General features: G+C 42.9%; 1 protein-coding gene across 1 annotated transcript; it reads left to right on the forward strand.

The window, feature by feature from the left end:
- The first annotated feature begins 503 nt into the window (after positions 1–503).
- On the forward strand, positions 504–18,168 carry LOC124151619 (MAM and LDL-receptor class A domain-containing protein 1-like). Its single transcript, XM_046524178.2, has 15 exons — positions 504–714; positions 4,756–4,851; positions 4,954–5,005; positions 6,381–6,416; positions 7,489–7,887; positions 8,719–8,982; positions 11,395–11,523; positions 11,631–11,788; positions 12,659–12,854; positions 13,315–13,455; positions 14,155–14,312; positions 14,656–14,851; positions 16,629–16,769; positions 17,376–17,530; positions 17,908–18,168. The coding sequence occupies exons 1-15, from the start codon at positions 514–516 to the stop codon at positions 18,097–18,099; spliced, it is 2,514 nt and encodes an 837-aa protein (XP_046380134.2). The 5' UTR covers positions 504–513; the 3' UTR covers positions 18,100–18,168.
- Positions 18,169–18,581: the final 413 nt, after the last annotated feature.

Here is an 18,581-nt window from a genome sequence, read left to right on the forward strand (position 1 = left end):
CTTTGTGTTCATAAGATACTGTAGTTTTAAAATATAAGAAGAAGTACAAATGTGATTTTTCACCCATAAGGTCCCTTATCTAATGATTAGTCATAATTTTAATGATCTGTAGAAACCTAGGTTTTCGAATCCCAGTTCGCCCCGATTATGTTTCTAGGTTTGTCAGCACCATACCCGTGCTCGTGGATTTCACCGAAGTGATAAACGTCTGAGATCTGCATCACTTCGGGCTTTCCTCCCACATTAAGCTGACACGCCCTGATACAACTGGAATACTGTTAAAAGCGGCGTTAAACCCAACTCACTCACACACTCACATACTCACAATTCAAAATTTAACATCGACATGGAAACAGTTGCAGCTCTTCGTGGAAGGAAACATAGATATTCTCCACATATCTTATCAGCTGGTCCCATAATGTACCCACAAAAACATTCATGACATTAATGTTTGTTGTCTAATCTCACAAAACGGTGACCTGCTAATCAAAGGCGACTGATAAGAAAGGACACATGGCAATGACGGAGTCCACGGGAGGAACGTCTCGGGCATTATTTGTCCTCGCGGCTGTGCTGTTCGTGGTTCACAATGTAGTGTTTGTTGTGTTCACTGTCCGGCAGTTCAATGAGGAGGAGCTTCTCAGACAGCAGTACCAGGACCAACAGGAGAGAATACGACTCCTGAAGAGACGGTGCCCCAGTCTCCAAACCAAGGTAGATGTGGAGATAGGAATGAGTGCTTCGTTATCTGTGACGTAGTGGCCATGTACAGTCCGCGGTCACTCTCCGACATCTGCTGGTCGCTTATCGTTACATATCTCTGCCGCAGTAATCACGATATAGTTCACTGGACTGTCTGGTCAAGACTCTATTGTTTATATGCTGCCGTCCGTCTTATGGCATGATTATTGTTGTGTGTGCCATTAGGCAACATGCAAACACTATTAATGAATATTTCGTTGCTTCGTTTAACATGTAGAACAGAACAAACCTACCCTTTTCTCGAACATATGGTGTCATCACTGATTTTCAGTGAACCATTCATATTATTTTCAACACTCTTGTTTCGACAGACAACTGATTATTCTCTGGCGTTGACGTTTGAGCCATAATACTTTGCTTTAAATGTAAATTGTCAACCGAATTTTATAGTATTATGAACCCAAAACTCAATCGAGTAGAGCTCTCTGCACACGGCTTCAGGGAAAGATTCGACTCGTGCACTGCCCGTCTTTGATATGGAGGTCCGGTTCTGGATGTGAACGATCAAGTTCTTGGAAGAGGACGGGTGTTTCATTTCAAAAGGGAATCTGAAGCTACCAGCAGTGAGGGTGAAATTTGGTTTAACGTCGCGTCCAAGATTATTGCACTAATATAGCGACGTGCATCAACGTGTGTGTGTGGCTGCTTGTATTAGTCCGGACTGATGTCAGTTTATAGTGCTACCTCACTGAGATACCACGCCACGGTTTAACATGAATACCCCACTCACACACAGTATGCAAATCCTGAGCCTACCAGTCCTTGTTTTAGCCCTTAATGCCGAGCGGTAACAACAAGTACCATATTTAAATGTATTTTGGTATGACGCGGCCGGGGATCGAACACCGGATCTTCCGCTCTCCAGGCGGACGCGCTACCACTAGACCACGGAGGCGGTCGGAGGCTACCAGAAAATCACCGCCTGACATGACAAGAAAGTTAGACAATAAATGCACGAGCGAATATTTTCTATAACATTATCAGTATTCTTACAGCCGTTGACCGTGTGGAATTGCAATTATTGAGTGTCAAACATCCGGAAAATCGTTGCCAGTGATTTATTGCGCCTTAATCCTCTGTGCTGAGTTGCGTCAATTTATGTTGTCAGAATCCGCTGGTCGATTCCACCATATCCGTGTTACCATGTGTTGACTGCTTAATTAATAATACCACAGTATGCTGACACACCAGGATACGCATGTAACTGTATCCTGACGTTAAAGTGGTGGTGTACCCAAACTCAATAAACCGGTGAGCAAGAAGATTCCATAACAATCCAAAGTATTGGGTGGTGGTGGTAGCCTAGTGGTACAAGCTGTCGCAAGTCCCTAGTTCGATTCCCTTCATGGATGTGAAGCCATTTATGGCGTCCTCCGCCGTGACATCGCTGGAATATTGATAACAGGACGTACATCCATACTCACACATTTCTCCTCCGATTTTACAGAATAAGTAAGTGTACTCTGGATATGCTGGAGATCCTGTATATGGACATTGTGAATATATAAATTGATCAACTTTTACTTTAGGAGAAAATATCTGATAATGCAGGAACCCAAAAAACTCTTCGAAATAACGACGGTCCCAGCCGTACCCTTAAGATCTGCACGAATGACCTATATGCGTTTTTCATTTGAAAACATGTCAGCAAATTATATAGGTCATATACATTTTAGTGGAATCTGTCTAAGCTGGACTTGCGTGGGAATGAGATTTGTCATCCAAAACTGGCTCCCACAGGAGATATCGCTTGGTGAGATATAGAGAATACTACACTCATTCTCGTTAGATACCATTTTTACGAAACGAGTGGATTTTCTATGGTATCTGACCGAGCGAAAGCGAGGTCAGATAGCATAGAAAAATCACGAGTTACGTAAAAATGGTATCTAACGAGAATGAGTGTGGTATTTTATTTATTACCCACGTTAAATATGTATGTAAGTGTAAATACATAACAACTTTTGTTCGTTTACAGACCAAACTGAAACCGGTTGCAAAATCTGGTTGCGCATGAATATTGATATATGCCCAAATATGGGCATTGTTTACATTCCTATGCATACGCATTAACAACATGCGCCTGCAGTTGTGTTTGCAAACATAACAGCACCGACGCTCAAGATCCTTTTGGAAGAATTTCTTCAACTTATGAGAATTCAAGCGCCATGTTGTTAGTACGCAGGACACGTATAAGAAAAGTTGAAAGGTCACATTAGCGCCGCGCTTTGAATATCGGACCAACAGTCGGTCACTCGCACTGCCGGGGTCTGTGCATTCAAGATGGTTCGGTTTCCTTGATATATCATTTGAATTTATGTCATGTCCGTACCATTTTGGAAGAGGGAAATCAGAGTGTTCGCAAAGACATTCATGTTTACTGTACCACCCTTTACTGAAGACGTGAAAATCAACACGCTAAGTCTGCTTGCATTCAGTGAAAGCTTCGAACGAAGGGCAAGGTCACCACCGGAATAAGAAAAGACAACCGTGATCTACTCAGCGTTTTACGCTAGAGATAGGGAATGTTATTGTTCACCTTTGGGATAGTTTGGGCCACATAATCAGAAATCAGGCACACTTTCCACGGAGCTTTCGAATGATTTGTATCGGAAATGTTCACTTTGAGTGATCTGGTTGTGCAGTCGTGAACAAACAACTCCCGAAACAGTGCCACAAAATACCCTTCGAAGAGGACACTGATGGCACAACCGGATCATCCGAAGGAAGTCTAGATATCTGTCCAGCTAGATTAAACTGACTTCATTTCACCACGCTTATCCTTTTACATTAAATCAAATTGGAAGTTGCGAAAGTAGTCGGGTGCGTCACGCTCATGTGGACCCTCGATCTATTGAACGGTAGTCGAACATTGTAAATGGATATAGCTCGATTATATTGTGTCTGTGGAAGCTCAATGCATAACTTATATAGGATGCAAACAGAATTTGATGCGTGTGACTATCTTGTTTGGTTAATAAAGTGTTTGTTAATATCCCTCGCTCACATGAGATTGCTTCAGTTCTGCCTTGTAGTGGCAAAATGAATGACGTCTCGCGATTTTTTTATGAATGACGAAAGTAGTCCCGGTGTGACAGAGGTCACGGTTATCCAATCAAAACGAATAAAACAAGGTCAACCTTGTACGACACACGTGTGACGTACGGATTTAGTATCTTACCACCTGTATCTTCACCACGTGGGTAATAACACGCGATATCTACATTGTAGATATCGCTGCAATGAAATCGCATCACAATGTTTGCAGACCATTGTGACGTCAGTGTTACATGACGTCACAATCACATGACATCACTAATGGCTCTGCTACTGAAGCTGTTAACAGTACTTGTTACACTTCAGACACTGCTTATTAAGTCTACAAACTGAAAAAACTGGAAGCCTGATGTTTGATGATAATAAAACATCACACTCGTGTCTATTGATATCAGATATATCAACACTTGTTGATAAAAGTGGAAAAAACCTCCCCAAAAGACACTTGGGTGAGATTCTCTATTGAAGTCCGGTAACGGGATCTTCCTGGATTAGAGGGCGGTCGGGTAGCCTAGTGGTTAAAGCGTTCGCTCGTCACGCCGAAGACCCGGGTTCGATTCCCGACATGGGTACAATGTGTGAAGCCCATTTCTGGTGTCCCCCGCCGTGATATTGCTGGAATATTGCTAAAAGCGGCGTAAAACCATACTCACTCACTCACTCACTCCTGGATTAGACAGAAAATCCAATTCTAGCAATAGTTACCTCCCTTAGTGTGTCATATGCAATATGAACACTCAAGATGTAAATTATTAAACGTCAACGTCTGAGAACAACCAGTACTAGTCTCGACTATCTTCCGAAACAGATCCAAAATAGCGGTAAAACTTATATGAATAGATTACTGAAAATCAGTGATGACACCAGGCGTTCCTGAAAAGGGTAAGCATGTCCTGCCCATATGTGTACATGTTTGTTCTGCTTCACTTGTACAAGAGGGAGGCGTTGGTGGACATCCTGGATACGCCGGAGGAAGACCACGCCAACAAACGACAGACGAATGCACTTTTGGAAAGGCTAATTACAGAACAGGTGTGTTGAAACTTTCATAAATTTATATCGTATGCCATAATATGATCACATTCTTCGGTGTATGATATCCAACAACTCCCACTGCTATTTCTTGTGTTCTAGGAGCTGATTCTGGAGAAGCACTGCAGTAACGGAACAGGATTTTGTGTACAAGGTAAACTCCAGAATGAGGATAATAATGTTACTGAAGAGAGGGAGTTTAGAGTTTTGAGGAAAATTATTTCCGTAGTCGTTTTTTAAACTAAAACATCCTATTTCCCGATGAAGAACTTACGACTGAAATGCGCTTCCGATGGTTTGGATACACAAGGGTCTTTTTCCTACCCAGAGTGTTTCCATTTCAGCCAAACACGAGGGGGATTATCTTACTTATAAACTGAAAAATATATCGAAAACTGTTTTTGATTATGTTCCCAAGACACATTCTATGAACCTTAGCAAATGTACGTGCATGTACTTAGAACAACGATTGTTAAAACTGTAAGAGTATTATTGTTCTTCAGCGCCTATGAAGCCTAATGGTACACTCACTTGGCGACACCAACGGAAGCTGCAAGTGCGATCCCACTGAAATATAGGTCGTTTCAGTTCACTTCATTCCCCACATGTTTAGTCTGATCCAAACACTCACTTTCTTGTCGTAAGAGGCGACGGAAGAGGATCGGGTGGTCAGACCCGGTGACCGAGTATCATCTCACCCTGGAAGCTTTGGACGCTGCTCATAATATCAGCCACTGGGTCTGGCCTAGACTCTGTTATTTAAAGGCCGCCATGATATATATGGAATATTGCTGAAAACGACGCTAAGGAAAAGCAAATACATAACTCACTTGACTGACTGTTCTCTCCCAACTGATTTCTCTTTGAAATGTTTAATGCTTGTATCCGACCTGTTGTATCCCGCTTGACTGGCTGTTCTCTCCCAACTGATTTCTTTTTGAAATGTTTGATGTTTGTATCCGACCTGTTGTATCCCACTTGACTGACTGTACTCTCCCAACTGATTTCTCTTTGAGATGTTTGACGTTTGTATCCGACCTGTTGTATCCCACTTGACTGACTGTACTCTCCCAACTGATTTCTCTTTGAGATGTTTGACGTTTGTATCCGACCTGTTGTATCCCGCTTGACTGGCTGTTCTCTCCCAACTGATTTCTTTTTGAAATGTTTGATGTTTGTATCCGACCTGTTGTATCCCACTTGACTGACTGTACTCTCCCAACTGATTTCTCTTTGAGATGTTTAATGTTTGAATCCCACCTGTTGTATCCCACTTGACTGACTGTACTCTCCCAACTGATTTCTCTTTGAGATGTTTGATGTTTGTATCCGACCTGTTGTATCCCACTTGACTGACTGTACTCTCCCAACTGATTTCTCTTTGAGATGTTTGATGTTTGTATCCGACCTGTTGTATCCCACTTGACTGACTGTTCTTTCCAAACTGATTTCTCTTTGAGATATTTGATGTTTGTAACCCTCCTGACTAATCACCATTCAATAGTACTGACAATGATCCTTGTATGCAGGAGAGAAGGGAGACACTGGGCCATTAGGAGATACAGGTAGGACAGTTAACAATATATGCTTTCACATGTATATCAATCCAAGTAAAATAACTGGTTAATGAAGACTCCGTTCCTATTTGTCGGACGAGGACTGTCTAAAAAAGGTTAAAGATTTTATAAAACTATTACCATACATACGCGTAGTTGCGTCCGTTAGGCGTGCCAGAAATCTATTACCCTGGGACCAATTCCCCGACTTGCCCGTTTTACAGCTCCATAGGACTCATTAGTGTCACTAAAGTGGTAAACATCTGAGACCTGCATCACTTCGGGATGTCCACCCAAATCAAACTGACACGCCGTGGTATACCTGAAATAGTGCTCAAGGCGGCGTTAAAGCAAACTTACCCAGCCAATCACTAATAAATGGTTTTCAGAATAAGGTTTGTCCCTCTTCTGAATTCTGTATCGTGGTTAGAATGGATCTCCAGTGACCCATTCTGTTCGTGAGAGGCGATTAAATGGATCGGACTACCAGGTTGCAAGTGGATCGCCTGGACTATTGTTAGACCGCCTTGGTGTAGCTGGAAGAATGGTGACTGTATCGTCACACATTCACCAACACTTACACTTAGTTTATAGCATCCCTCATCAGTACAGCGGTCACAATATGACACTACACTACCATACACATTCCAGACATTCTCTGGCAACCATTTCTGACAAAACCCTTGTGAGAATGTTAACACTGTTATCAAGGCGCCCCGGAACTCTTTTTCAAAATTCTAAAGCATTTTCTGACGATGCCACATTCTCTGTGCAGGAGGGTGGCCGACTTGACTGTCTGTATAATTATATATAACAAGTATGTGTATATCATACATGCGATAAGGTAACTGAATCATGACTGTCTGTGAAATGACCATTAAACCTTCCATAAGTTTAAGGACCAAGAAACATACTTCCACTCCGTGGGGTTCCAGGTAAATATAGATCCCCAGCAAACTATGCTGGTCGTAAGCGGTGATTTAATGGATAGGTGGTAGATATGATGAATAGGTTGATAGCGTGTTCTTGTAAACTGGCGGTGGGGATCGTTGCTCACAATCAAATCATATTTCCAAACCAGGTCCAAAGGGACTTTTGGGAACAGTTGGTCAAAATGGTGAAATGGGGGACAATGGCACTCGGGGGATTCAAGGGCCTCCAGGAATCAAAGGTCAAGCTGGACAGACCGGGGAGCCAGGCTTGAAAGGGGAACAAGGGATGGATGGTGTCCAGGGTGACAAAGGTCTCTCCGGGCAACAGGGCATTGAAGGGGAGCAGGGCATCAACGGAACGTCCGGGCTTCAGGGAGCCAAAGGTTTGAAAGGTGATGCAGGCATGATCGGTGACCCCGGGGCCAAAGGTGAACAAGGAGGTGCAGGGGTCAAAGGTGATGCTGGTTTGCCAGGGGTCAAGGGTTCCAAAGGAGAACAAGGATTAGATGGACATACCCCGTATGTTGATTCGAACTGCACATGCGTTGGTAAGTATCAAACTTACACATTTTTAACAGCAATGCTTTTATTGTGTTTATTTGCAAAAGCACTTTTTTTCCGTCGAGACACTATGATTTTAAATAAATTTTGTAATCTAATATTCATCTAATGAACATTTTGATAATAATAAACTTTAAGCAGAACTTGTAGATTAATGTGAACGTGTACCGTATCGTTGATTATGCTATAAACATAGTTTCATTACATTTTATAAGCATAGTATTTACGTCATGAACCGAACACAATAACCCGCCTTGTAAACGATGGGAACCTGCATTTCTTCCGGTTTTCTTCCCACATTATGGTGTGATATTCCTTGCACAGGGCCACGATGTGATATAACGACTTTGAGTGAAAGCGACATCAACTAAAGCAATTCACTTCCACAAGAGTATGTGATATGACTGAGATACTGTTCAAAGCATAACAAACTCAACCCACTCACTTCCACAAGAGTTTGTGATTTGACTGAGACACTGTTCAAAGCGACATCAACTCAACCCACTCCCTTTAACAAAAGTCTGTGATGTGACAGACATACTGTTCAAAGCGTAAGAAAACTAAACCCAGTACTAGTCACTTCCACAAAAGTTTGTGATATGACTGAAATACTGTTCAAAGCGATATTAACTCAGCCCAATCCTTTCCACAAAAGTCTCCGATGTGGCTGCCATACGTTTGAAAGTGTAGCAAACTCAACCCACTCAATTCCACAAAAGTCTGTGATGTGACTGACTTACTGTTCAAAGTGTCACAAAGTCAGAAATTACTTTCTCAGGTCAACTCCCTCACTCTTCATTCCCTGAATTTGATTGCAGTACAGCCATATATAATCGGCCCCACCAAAGAGACGATTGTAGGTAAACGCAATGGTGGGGTTACATTAAACTGCACTGTTGGGGGAGACCCACCGTCGAAGGTCACTTGGATGAAAACTGGATCAGCTCTACCGCTTGACGCCACACAACAAGGGCCCCTGCTCATCATCCCTGGCTCCAGGTCAACAGATGCGGGGGAGTATAAGTGCCTGGCAGACAATGGAGCGGGGCATGTGGAGAAAACATTCAACGTTAAGTTTCTCGGTACGTCATCAAGGTTTCATCTCACCTTAACTGAAACTTAAAATGTTGCCTGCGATAGGGCAAATTGGCAAATGAAGCAAGATTGGTTCAAGTCTCCCGAATCCCAAATCGTTGTCGTCTTACTCAAAGTAAGCTTATACAGTAAAGTACGGTTATAACGAACTCAAAGGGACTACTAATTTTAGTTCGTTTTAACCGTAGTTCGTTATAAGCATATATACAGCATAACTACAGCAAATAGTCGGGACCCAAAAAGTAGTTCGTTATATCCGTCAGTTCGTTATAAGCGTGTTCGTTATAACCGTAGTTTACTGTATATCAATTCAACAGTTAATGATTTTCCTAATTACGCTCTGTGTACACTGGCCTTTTAAATGGTATTTGTTTCCAGTCTAGATCAAAGCGTTGTGCCTCTGTGTCATTATGTGATGATTAACAGGGAGATTCCTATACATTATACAATATTGTCACGAGGGGAATTCTAAATTAAAAACGCAGATGATCACCAAGAAATGGGTTCGGATAGAAATTTATTGTGTGATCAGTAAATGACCACACAAGATCAATGAATAATCAATCAATAATGTTTAAATTATATTTCAATTATATTTAAACACACAGTTTTAGGTTTCCAAACCAATAAGACAATACAATGGGCCAAATTAATAGCGGGCGTTGAATAAATACTTAAATGCACTCAGGACAATGTTCAGGATATGCTACAGAATACTGTTAAATGTGACATGAAAGAGGCCTGTCCTGTTCTTGAATCAAGAATAGTGTTGGAACCTGGCAGGATTTCGGTGTTTCGACCAAACCGCCCTTCCTTAGCTGATTACAAACAAGTGATGTCGAAAAAGGCAGAAAGCCAGGTTCGATTCCCCACATGGATACAATGTGTGAAGTCCATTTGTGGTGTCCCCAGTCGTGATGTTGCTGGAATATTGCCTTAAAGTGACGTAACACAACACACTCATTTACTCTTAAATGTTTCGGCTACATTGTCAAAATGGTCTTTTGAAGGCATTGCCAAAGTTTTAGTGGGGAGAAATGATACTACAACAAAATACATTATTACGTAAGTGGTTTAAAGATCCGATTGATGTTCAATATGTACAACATACATGCGACCCGTGAAGATTCCGAGGTAGAATAGGTCTTCAGCAACCCATGCTTGTCGTAAAAGGCGACTAACGGGATCGGGTGGTCAGACTCGCTGACTTGGTTGATGCATGTTATCGATGCCAATTGCGTGGATCGATGATCATGATATCAATCACTGGATTGTCTGGTCCAGACTCGATTATTTACAGACCGCCGTCATGTTGCTGTAATATTGCTGAGTGCGGCGTTAAACAAACAAACAACCAACTACAACATACATGTAGCGGACACTAATCTTTATTTTTCGCATCTGTCCATTTTCGTTCTTTTTTCGAGAAGTCACTATTATGATAAGCAAGAAAAAGACTTGATTGTTACGAAATTGATGTTCCAATAATTTGTAAATGCAATGTATGTCATAATCAGTGAGCATCAAGTTGTACCTATAAATAGAAGAAGAACCATGGTTTTATGACCTTGTCGAGGATCACGTTAACACGACATCATCGAAGTCAAAGTCAGGTGGGTGCACATGTTACAACAATGGCAGAACAGGAACTGGCAGAGCCTTGTTGTCGGATAGAGTAGGGCAGAACAGGAACTGGTAGAGCCTTGTTGTCGGATAGAGTAGGGCAGAACAGGGACTGGCAGAGCCCTCTTGTCGGATAGAGTAGGGCAGAACAGGAACTGGTAGAGCCTTGTTGTCGGATAGAGTAGGGCAGAACAGGAACTGGCAGAGCCTTGTTGTCGGATAGAGTAGGGCAGAACAGGAACTGGCAGAGCCTTGTTGTCGGATAGAGTAGGGCAGAACAGGAACTGGTAGAGCCTTGTTGTCGGATAGAGTAGGGCAGAACAGGGACTGGCAGAGCCTTGTTGTCGGATAGAGTAGGGCAGAACAGGAACTGGCAGAGCCTTGTTGTCGGATAGAGTAGGGCAGAACAGGAACTGGCAGAGCCTTGTTGTCGGATAGAGTAGGGCAGAACAGGGACTGGCAGAGCCTTGTTGTCGGATAGAGTAGGGCAGAACAGGAACTGGCAGAGCCCTGTTGTCGTTGCAAATGTAAAATCATCATAGCATAGTCGACGAGGTATTGCGTCCATTTGAGGTTACCATCCTACAATAGAACCAGCGGACTTTGTTTAAACATTGCAACAACAGACCTCATTCCCAACGTTCTTGTAGTCCTCGTGGAGCATGTATTGTAGTGCTGTCTAGTTGTCTGGTTGCCTTTTTCGTGATTATAAAACTACATTTTGTGCCAAGCATGGTATATAGTTTGGTATAGTTTTAAAACTCTGTTTGTGGTAGCTCTGAGCTGTGACTTTGAAAGGGACTTCTGTTCTTGGACCCAGAGTCAGACAGACAACACGGACTGGATCTATCACACAGGGGGCACTCCGACAGGATCCACGGGACCAAGCTCAGATCATACCACCGGTATGTAACACGTGTCATATAAACTCAGATTGATCACTCCATATCTTAATCACTTCAAGGTCAAACTGCCATCCAGAAGGTCAAGGTCGATGTATTTTCCATTTTAGGTCATGGTTACTACGTCTATATGGAGACCAGCCTGGGCAATATCAACGACAAGGCGGACCTAGTGTCCCCGGTCTTGGGAGGAAATACAGTCACATGTTTGCGGATGTGGTACCACATGTTTGGCACAGACGTCAACTCACTGACAGTGTTTAAAGAGGTACATGTCTCAACACACTCACCAGAAGTTTATGTTTCTTGTTTAACGCTGCTCTTAGCAACATTCCAGTTATATGACATCAGCCTGTAAAAAATCAAATCTGGACAAGACAATCCAGTGATTGATATTATGAGCAACGATGCACGCCGTCGGGTACGATGACACGTTAACATCCAGGTCACCAAGTCTTACCACCCCCCCCCCCCCCCCCCCGATACATTAAGACGTCTCTGACAAGCATACACTGTAGGGGCCTATAAATACTTGGAATCCCAACGGGGTCATTGAGATTGAGATTGTAGATTGTAGGCACGTCTATAACTGTCTCTGATCCCAGATATTGTGTGTTCACATCTTGCTTGAATTTATTTGTTATTACTCTCTGACTTGTTTTTATATTAAAACCTCGTGACAAAACGACATGCAGCTTCATGTTATCAGAGTTAGGTACATAATGAGGGGATATAAATTATGTCTTTTCAGATTTGTTTATCGACAATGTAAAATACGAAAGTTATTTTCCTAATCTCACTCGCTTAACCTAACCCTCCCCTCTCTCTTTCACTCTCTCTCTCTCTCTCTTTCTCTCTCTGCGTGAGACACCCATGGTATCCCTCTTGAATGCTTTGACGTCACTTTGGAATGAGAGTACGTTATGATACAACGTGTGACGTTTTGTACAGATTTGCGATTAAAACAATGATGCTTATCCAGAAAATATTCATGCACACAGGTAATAGTCAATGACATTTCCGGGCATCTAATCCCATTTAATCACGTGACCAACCAAACAGATTGCAGAGCACACTCTCAGTCAGTTTACAAGTGGACTGAAAAATCGATGAACACTATTTGAACTTTTCTTCTCAGTATCAAAACGGTTCCCGAACTTCCATATGGCATGAAGATGGTGACCAGGGTAACCAGTGGAACCACATGGCAGTGACTATACCCGCCACCTCACCGTCTTACAGGGTGGTGCTGGAGGCTCAGCGAGGAAAGTCCATCGAGGGGGACATCGCCCTGGATGATATTGAAGTTACAGACGGGGTTTGCCCAATGACCGGTGGGTGGCACTGACCAATGTACACTTCCTGGGGTCTTCGTGGTATCTACGGATGCAGGGAAGCGTATTAATGCCACATTCTAAAGCAAATATCATCGACGTAGATTTTGAAAGTACCATCGGCGTAGAATGTGTCACTATTATGCTTCCATATGGATGAATTATATACTGCTTCTCCTGTTCAATACTGTTCACGGCGAAGTCAAACCAGAGTCACTCACTCACTCACTCACTCACTCACTCTAAAGTTGACATGGTCGGAACCTGCTGGCTCTTAATGCACTATCTTGAGTGGAGGCATATTTTGATTGTCAAATTCTTTCTGTAAAGGTATACACGTACACAAATGTATTTTAGTTAACACCATTTAGACATGCACCATGCCGGATTTGTCACTTGTATGTGCTATGTTGCATATATGTTAATTTTGTACAAACATTACTTGCTTCCGTGATTGTAGCCCTTGACCTGAATTGTGACTTTGAGTCTGGCACGTGCCTTTGGAATCAAGCAACAGATGATGAGAAAGATCTGATCATAAACAATGGCGCCACACCAAGCTTGCAGACTGGACCGACGTCTGATCACACTCGGAAAGATAGTGAGGGGATCACATCATCACATTTCCCCCAAGCGACTAAAGCACTAGCATTATACATCTGTTCAGTGAAAATCACACCCTCCCACCCTTCCACCTAACGAACTAGAACAGCTAGTTCTTAAGGACCAACCACCTGATATTCTTGGAAATAACAATTTTGTTTGGCTGGACACGCTTGTTATTTGTTCAACTCCTGAATCCAAGACGAAAAAAACTACCATCCTCTCTGAAACAAAGAAAAGCCAACCCATCCAGCCTCCATCCATCATATTAAATGGTCGACCCGTAAACAAGATAAACAAGCATCTGTCATATCATCAATATCATATAGTATGGATAGGATTATTGCATTTATTGTGCAACCATCGGCGATTATATTAAGTTGTATTTTTCGATTCTAATATGTGATATTAATGATACAGAAACACCCGAGGGTAATATTAATATTCCCGTTATCACATGAGATGATGTCACTCTTAAACATAATTGATGTTTCAGAATCACCCACACTTTGGGAAACCCCCATTTAAAATTATTGGTAATAGTTTATGGAGCAATCATCAATGTATGGAACATTGCAGTAGTTTCTGCTAGGTGTCTCATTTGTATATCTCTTGTAGTGTGATATCAGGTTTATTGTATTGGTTTCTAAAACACTTCCATTATGTGATAAAACACCTATATTATCTTCGAGAACAGCACGAGGACACTATCTTTACCTGGAGACGTCCACTGGGGCTGCAGGTGACACGGCCAGGGTTGTCTCCCCCTTGCTCACCAACAAGGGAGCCATGTGCTTCAGCGTCTGGTACCACATGAGTGGCTCGGGGGTGGGATCTCTCAACGTGTATGTCCAGGTAGGGTATGGCATTGTAGACACACGTGGAATTCAACCAAGCAGTAAACGATAAATAAATATGGCTTCAGTATTCAAGGTATTTATGAGTGAGTGATTCCGTTGACGGCTCAGTTTAATGTGTGGGATGAAATGATGCGGGGGACTCTTCTGTTTCCTTTTGATCTCCTTACACGTTTTCGGCTTCAGCTACAGACCCGCTAAGAATCGAATTAACAATCAAAATCAGCAGTAACAGTTTTTTTATACTATCTAAAGTATGAAGTTAATTTCTCTTAAAGTGGACCAGCGACTTTGCTAACATACTGTTGACGCTAAATAAGTCATGTTCTAATCTGAAACAGAAACATGGGGAAGCCAGGCAAATGATGTGGACGCACAAGGGTAGTCAAGGCAACGAGTGGAAACTGGCGAGGTTCAGCGTTCCAGCGTCTGCCAAACAATACAACATCATCATAGAAATGACCAAAGGCGCCAACTCCTACGGCGACATTGCCATTGACGACATCACGGGTACAGCAAAGTCATGTCCACCACCAGGTCGGTATTTTATAACGGAACGTTTGGGAGTATTGTCAACTATTGCTACCAATAAAAAGGTGACATTGAAATCGTTTCATTAAATAGGTAATATAAAACGTCAACGCCAGAGAATAATCAATTTGTGAAAAGAGGAAGCGTATCCTGCTCCACCGGTAGCCCCTGCCATTCACACAATTTTCATAAACAAATAAAAGTTGGTTGTCCAACGCCCCAATACCCTGCCGTAAGACGGCGGCCTGGAAACAACAGAGTGTGGATCTAAAAATCCAAGGATAGCGAGTCTGGACCAGACAATCCAGTGATAGTGCGTTTAGTCTGTACCAGGTAAGTCCGGAAACCTCCCTTTCCGGAAAATGACGACAGTGGACGGTTATAAAGGACATTACCCCAATAATTATTTTTTTCTGGAAGTGCGTTAAATCTTAGTAGGAGCGTCATTGACAGGATTGGGGTGGTTCCACGCCTCTCAAATCACCATTCCCCACCCACAAACTCCCCGACACATTGTATGCTTATCTGGCTGGGATGAACTTCGGCTTAGTCATTAATTAGGAATCCAAGCCGATCACAAGTCTTTGTTTGTGTTAGACGTTCCAGGAGTCCACATGGTGCAGATGAAAGACCCTTCAGCAGCTACTCATGTTTTGCCGCTCCGAGTCTGAGACGCATCTCTACGACACGCCACTACGACACGCTCGAGGACCGTACCTCTAATTCCCTCCACACAAACATAACAGAATTAACGCACCACAAGATTTGATACTTACAGTTTTACAGCTCCTCAGTCCATTCTAACTTCACAATATATTGGACAGGTCAGGTCGTTACAGAATCGGCAACTGGAAGCAGCCGAGCTTCAGTTAGATCTCAAAACGGCAAAGCCCGCACCAGTAACTTAAAGAAGGTCTGTTTAAGGCTTGCCTACCACGAACCCTGATGGTTATGTTTGATTTGTTTAGAAACATATGAGACCATGGTCACATGTCACGTTTGTCGTGAGCGGAGGATCCAGGCACGGTCATTGACTGGGACCATCATCAGTCGGTTCTCCAACCACTTTTATACCATCTTTACAGAAAACCAAACACTGCATTTTGGAACGTCATCCTGTATGAATTTTCTCAGGTTTTTAGAATTATCTTTTGCCTTACAACAGTGGTTTCCTGGTTAGAACTGGTCTAAGCTGGTCGTACGGGGTCGCACTGGGCGACTAAGTGGATCGGGTGGTCAGTCTCGGTGACTTTGTTGATTTTGTGTCAGCATGCCCGCGTTGCTCATAATATCAATCACTGATTTGTCTGGTCCAGCCTCGATTACCGGCCGCCTGGTTATATAGTTTGGTTGTACCGGGAGAGTGAGAGAGTGATTAGCGCGGCTTTAAACAGTATTCCAAGTATAGCTTGATGTGGGAGTATAGCCGGAAGTGATGCATGTCTCAGAGGTTTACGACTTCAGTGTATTACCACCACGAGCGCGACAACCTAAGAAACATAATCAAGGCGAACCGGGAGTCCAACCTTCAATCATAGTTTTATGGCGTGTCCAAGGGACCCAACTCTGCACAGAGAATTGCCGCGCCCACGTTCTGAAAATGAATTAGTGAGTCATTATTTCATGTTTCAGCCAATTCTTCAATAGCTGGGTTGTACCGGGAGGGCAGCAGAAACACAAAAGACTTTGGCGATGTACGACAACATCCACCTAACCAACATCCTCATAACTCTGGCTCCCACGTTCTGAAAATGAAATAACGAGTCATTATTTCCTGTTTCAGCCAATCCCCTTGACTGTGACTTCGAGAGTCAGTTGTGCAGCTGGACGCCAGGAACAAAGGACGATTTTGATTGGTCGATTAAATCGGGACCACCAAGCAGAGGCTATGTGGGTCCACCGACAGACCACACACTTCAAACAGGTAGATTATTAGCTCCCAAAACACACTTTACTACAAACAACAATCCACATTTACGACCTAGCAGACGCTGGGTTAGTATTAGTCCTGTGGGTAAAGGGTTCGATTCCCCAGATGGGTACAATGTGTGAAGCCCATTGTTGGTGTCCACCGCTGTGATATTAATGAAAATATGCTCACTCACACACTCACTTCAAGACATATAATTTATTTCTATGGAACAAGGAGCAGAACATTTTTTTCCAACGGGAAATGCAGGATGCCCAGCATCCAATTTTTTGGTGGAATCGAGGCAAATATATTTAATGGCCACAAGAGGGGCACGAGTCGCTATTCGGCTTGTCCCGGAATTACGCGAGTTGGTCGTGAATGATCCGGACTTCGGCGTACAAATACATTCACTGACTCAATTCAAATGGATGTAATGGTTCATATATAACCTACCAAGGTATCTTTTATAGGCGGGTCGTCGTGAATCTGTGATTAAAGCACCAACCAGCTGCAGGACACAGCTCATGTATGCACACAGCGTTAAGAAATCAATCTGCTAAAAGTATATCTTTTATATCGATGGTGGCATCACACTGAGGTCTCACATTCCACACACAGGCAGTGGTCATTACATCTACCTGGATCCCAAGTTCGCCAGTGCAGAAACCGCGGGGTTGGTATCGCCGCTTCTGACAGCCAACACCATCTTCTGTCTCGACTTTTGGTACTACATGGATGGCCAAAACATCGGCAGTCTTCGTATCCGCAGAATGGTATTGGCATGTTGGATATTATTGCTGTGGTAGCTTCACGAGGGTACAGGGGTCCACATTAACCAATACACGTTATACATAGAGAACTCACATATGGATATAAGCTTCAACGCAAGTAGTAACATGTGCGAAATTTGTCCTACCAGAAGCGCTCTTAAAATCTCAAATATTATCATCAAACAGATATGGATTTATCAGACAATACATCTGAACCGTGTTGGGATTTTTAAAGATATGTCTAGTTACCTGTAGTAAACAGAGTGTAGATGTTAGACGATCAGTTAGCGTTCCTACCATGGCTCTGAACCTTTTATATCTAAATAATAATAGCATAAGAGCTTGCCTTAATATATCACATCATATAAATCACTCTGCAGGTATTCGACGTTCCAGTGGAGACTCTGTCCTTGTTGGACGCCGATGCCGGAAAAGGTTGGCACCACACCACAGTGAAAATCGACAGCTACTGGACGCAGTTCAACCTCGACATCGTGGGCATCAGGGGAACGGTCTCCAACTCCTACATCGCCATCGACGATGTTACAGTCTCACAGGGAGGCTGTAACTAGAACTCCCAAACTGTGATTCTCACCTCAATAATCTGCAATACACCAACCGGGCAAAATTGGATGTGGTTTGATTATTTAAAGGTCTTCTTTCAGGATGTGATGAGAGCAATGGTAAAGTCAGTAAACTGAACCGCAAAAGAAACGTCACCCCAAGTAACAATACATGAACAGTTGTCATTTAAATATCTGGGTAATCGAAACATGAAATTTGATGATAAAAAAAAGCAGATTACAATAAAACCGATCGCCCAAACGCATCACGGCAACGGCCATGGTAACCCGATGCACGTGAGTTCCATGCAAATTGAAATACACATGCGTTCCCCCATTTCTTGCCCTACAAAAATCCACCCAGATCGGATAACATTCATTCTTTATTGAATTGCTACCACATGCCAAGATTGAAAAGAAATCAGCGACACCAAGCCCTTGGACGATTGCAGGCTGGACAAACCGCCCGGCAAGTATCCAATGCATTTCAG

This window comes from Haliotis rufescens, unplaced genomic scaffold (genome assembly GCF_023055435.1).
Source record: "Haliotis rufescens isolate VD_foot unplaced genomic scaffold, xgHalRufe1.0.p SCAF_33, whole genome shotgun sequence".
Taxonomy (NCBI): Eukaryota; Metazoa; Mollusca; class Gastropoda; order Lepetellida; family Haliotidae; genus Haliotis; species Haliotis rufescens.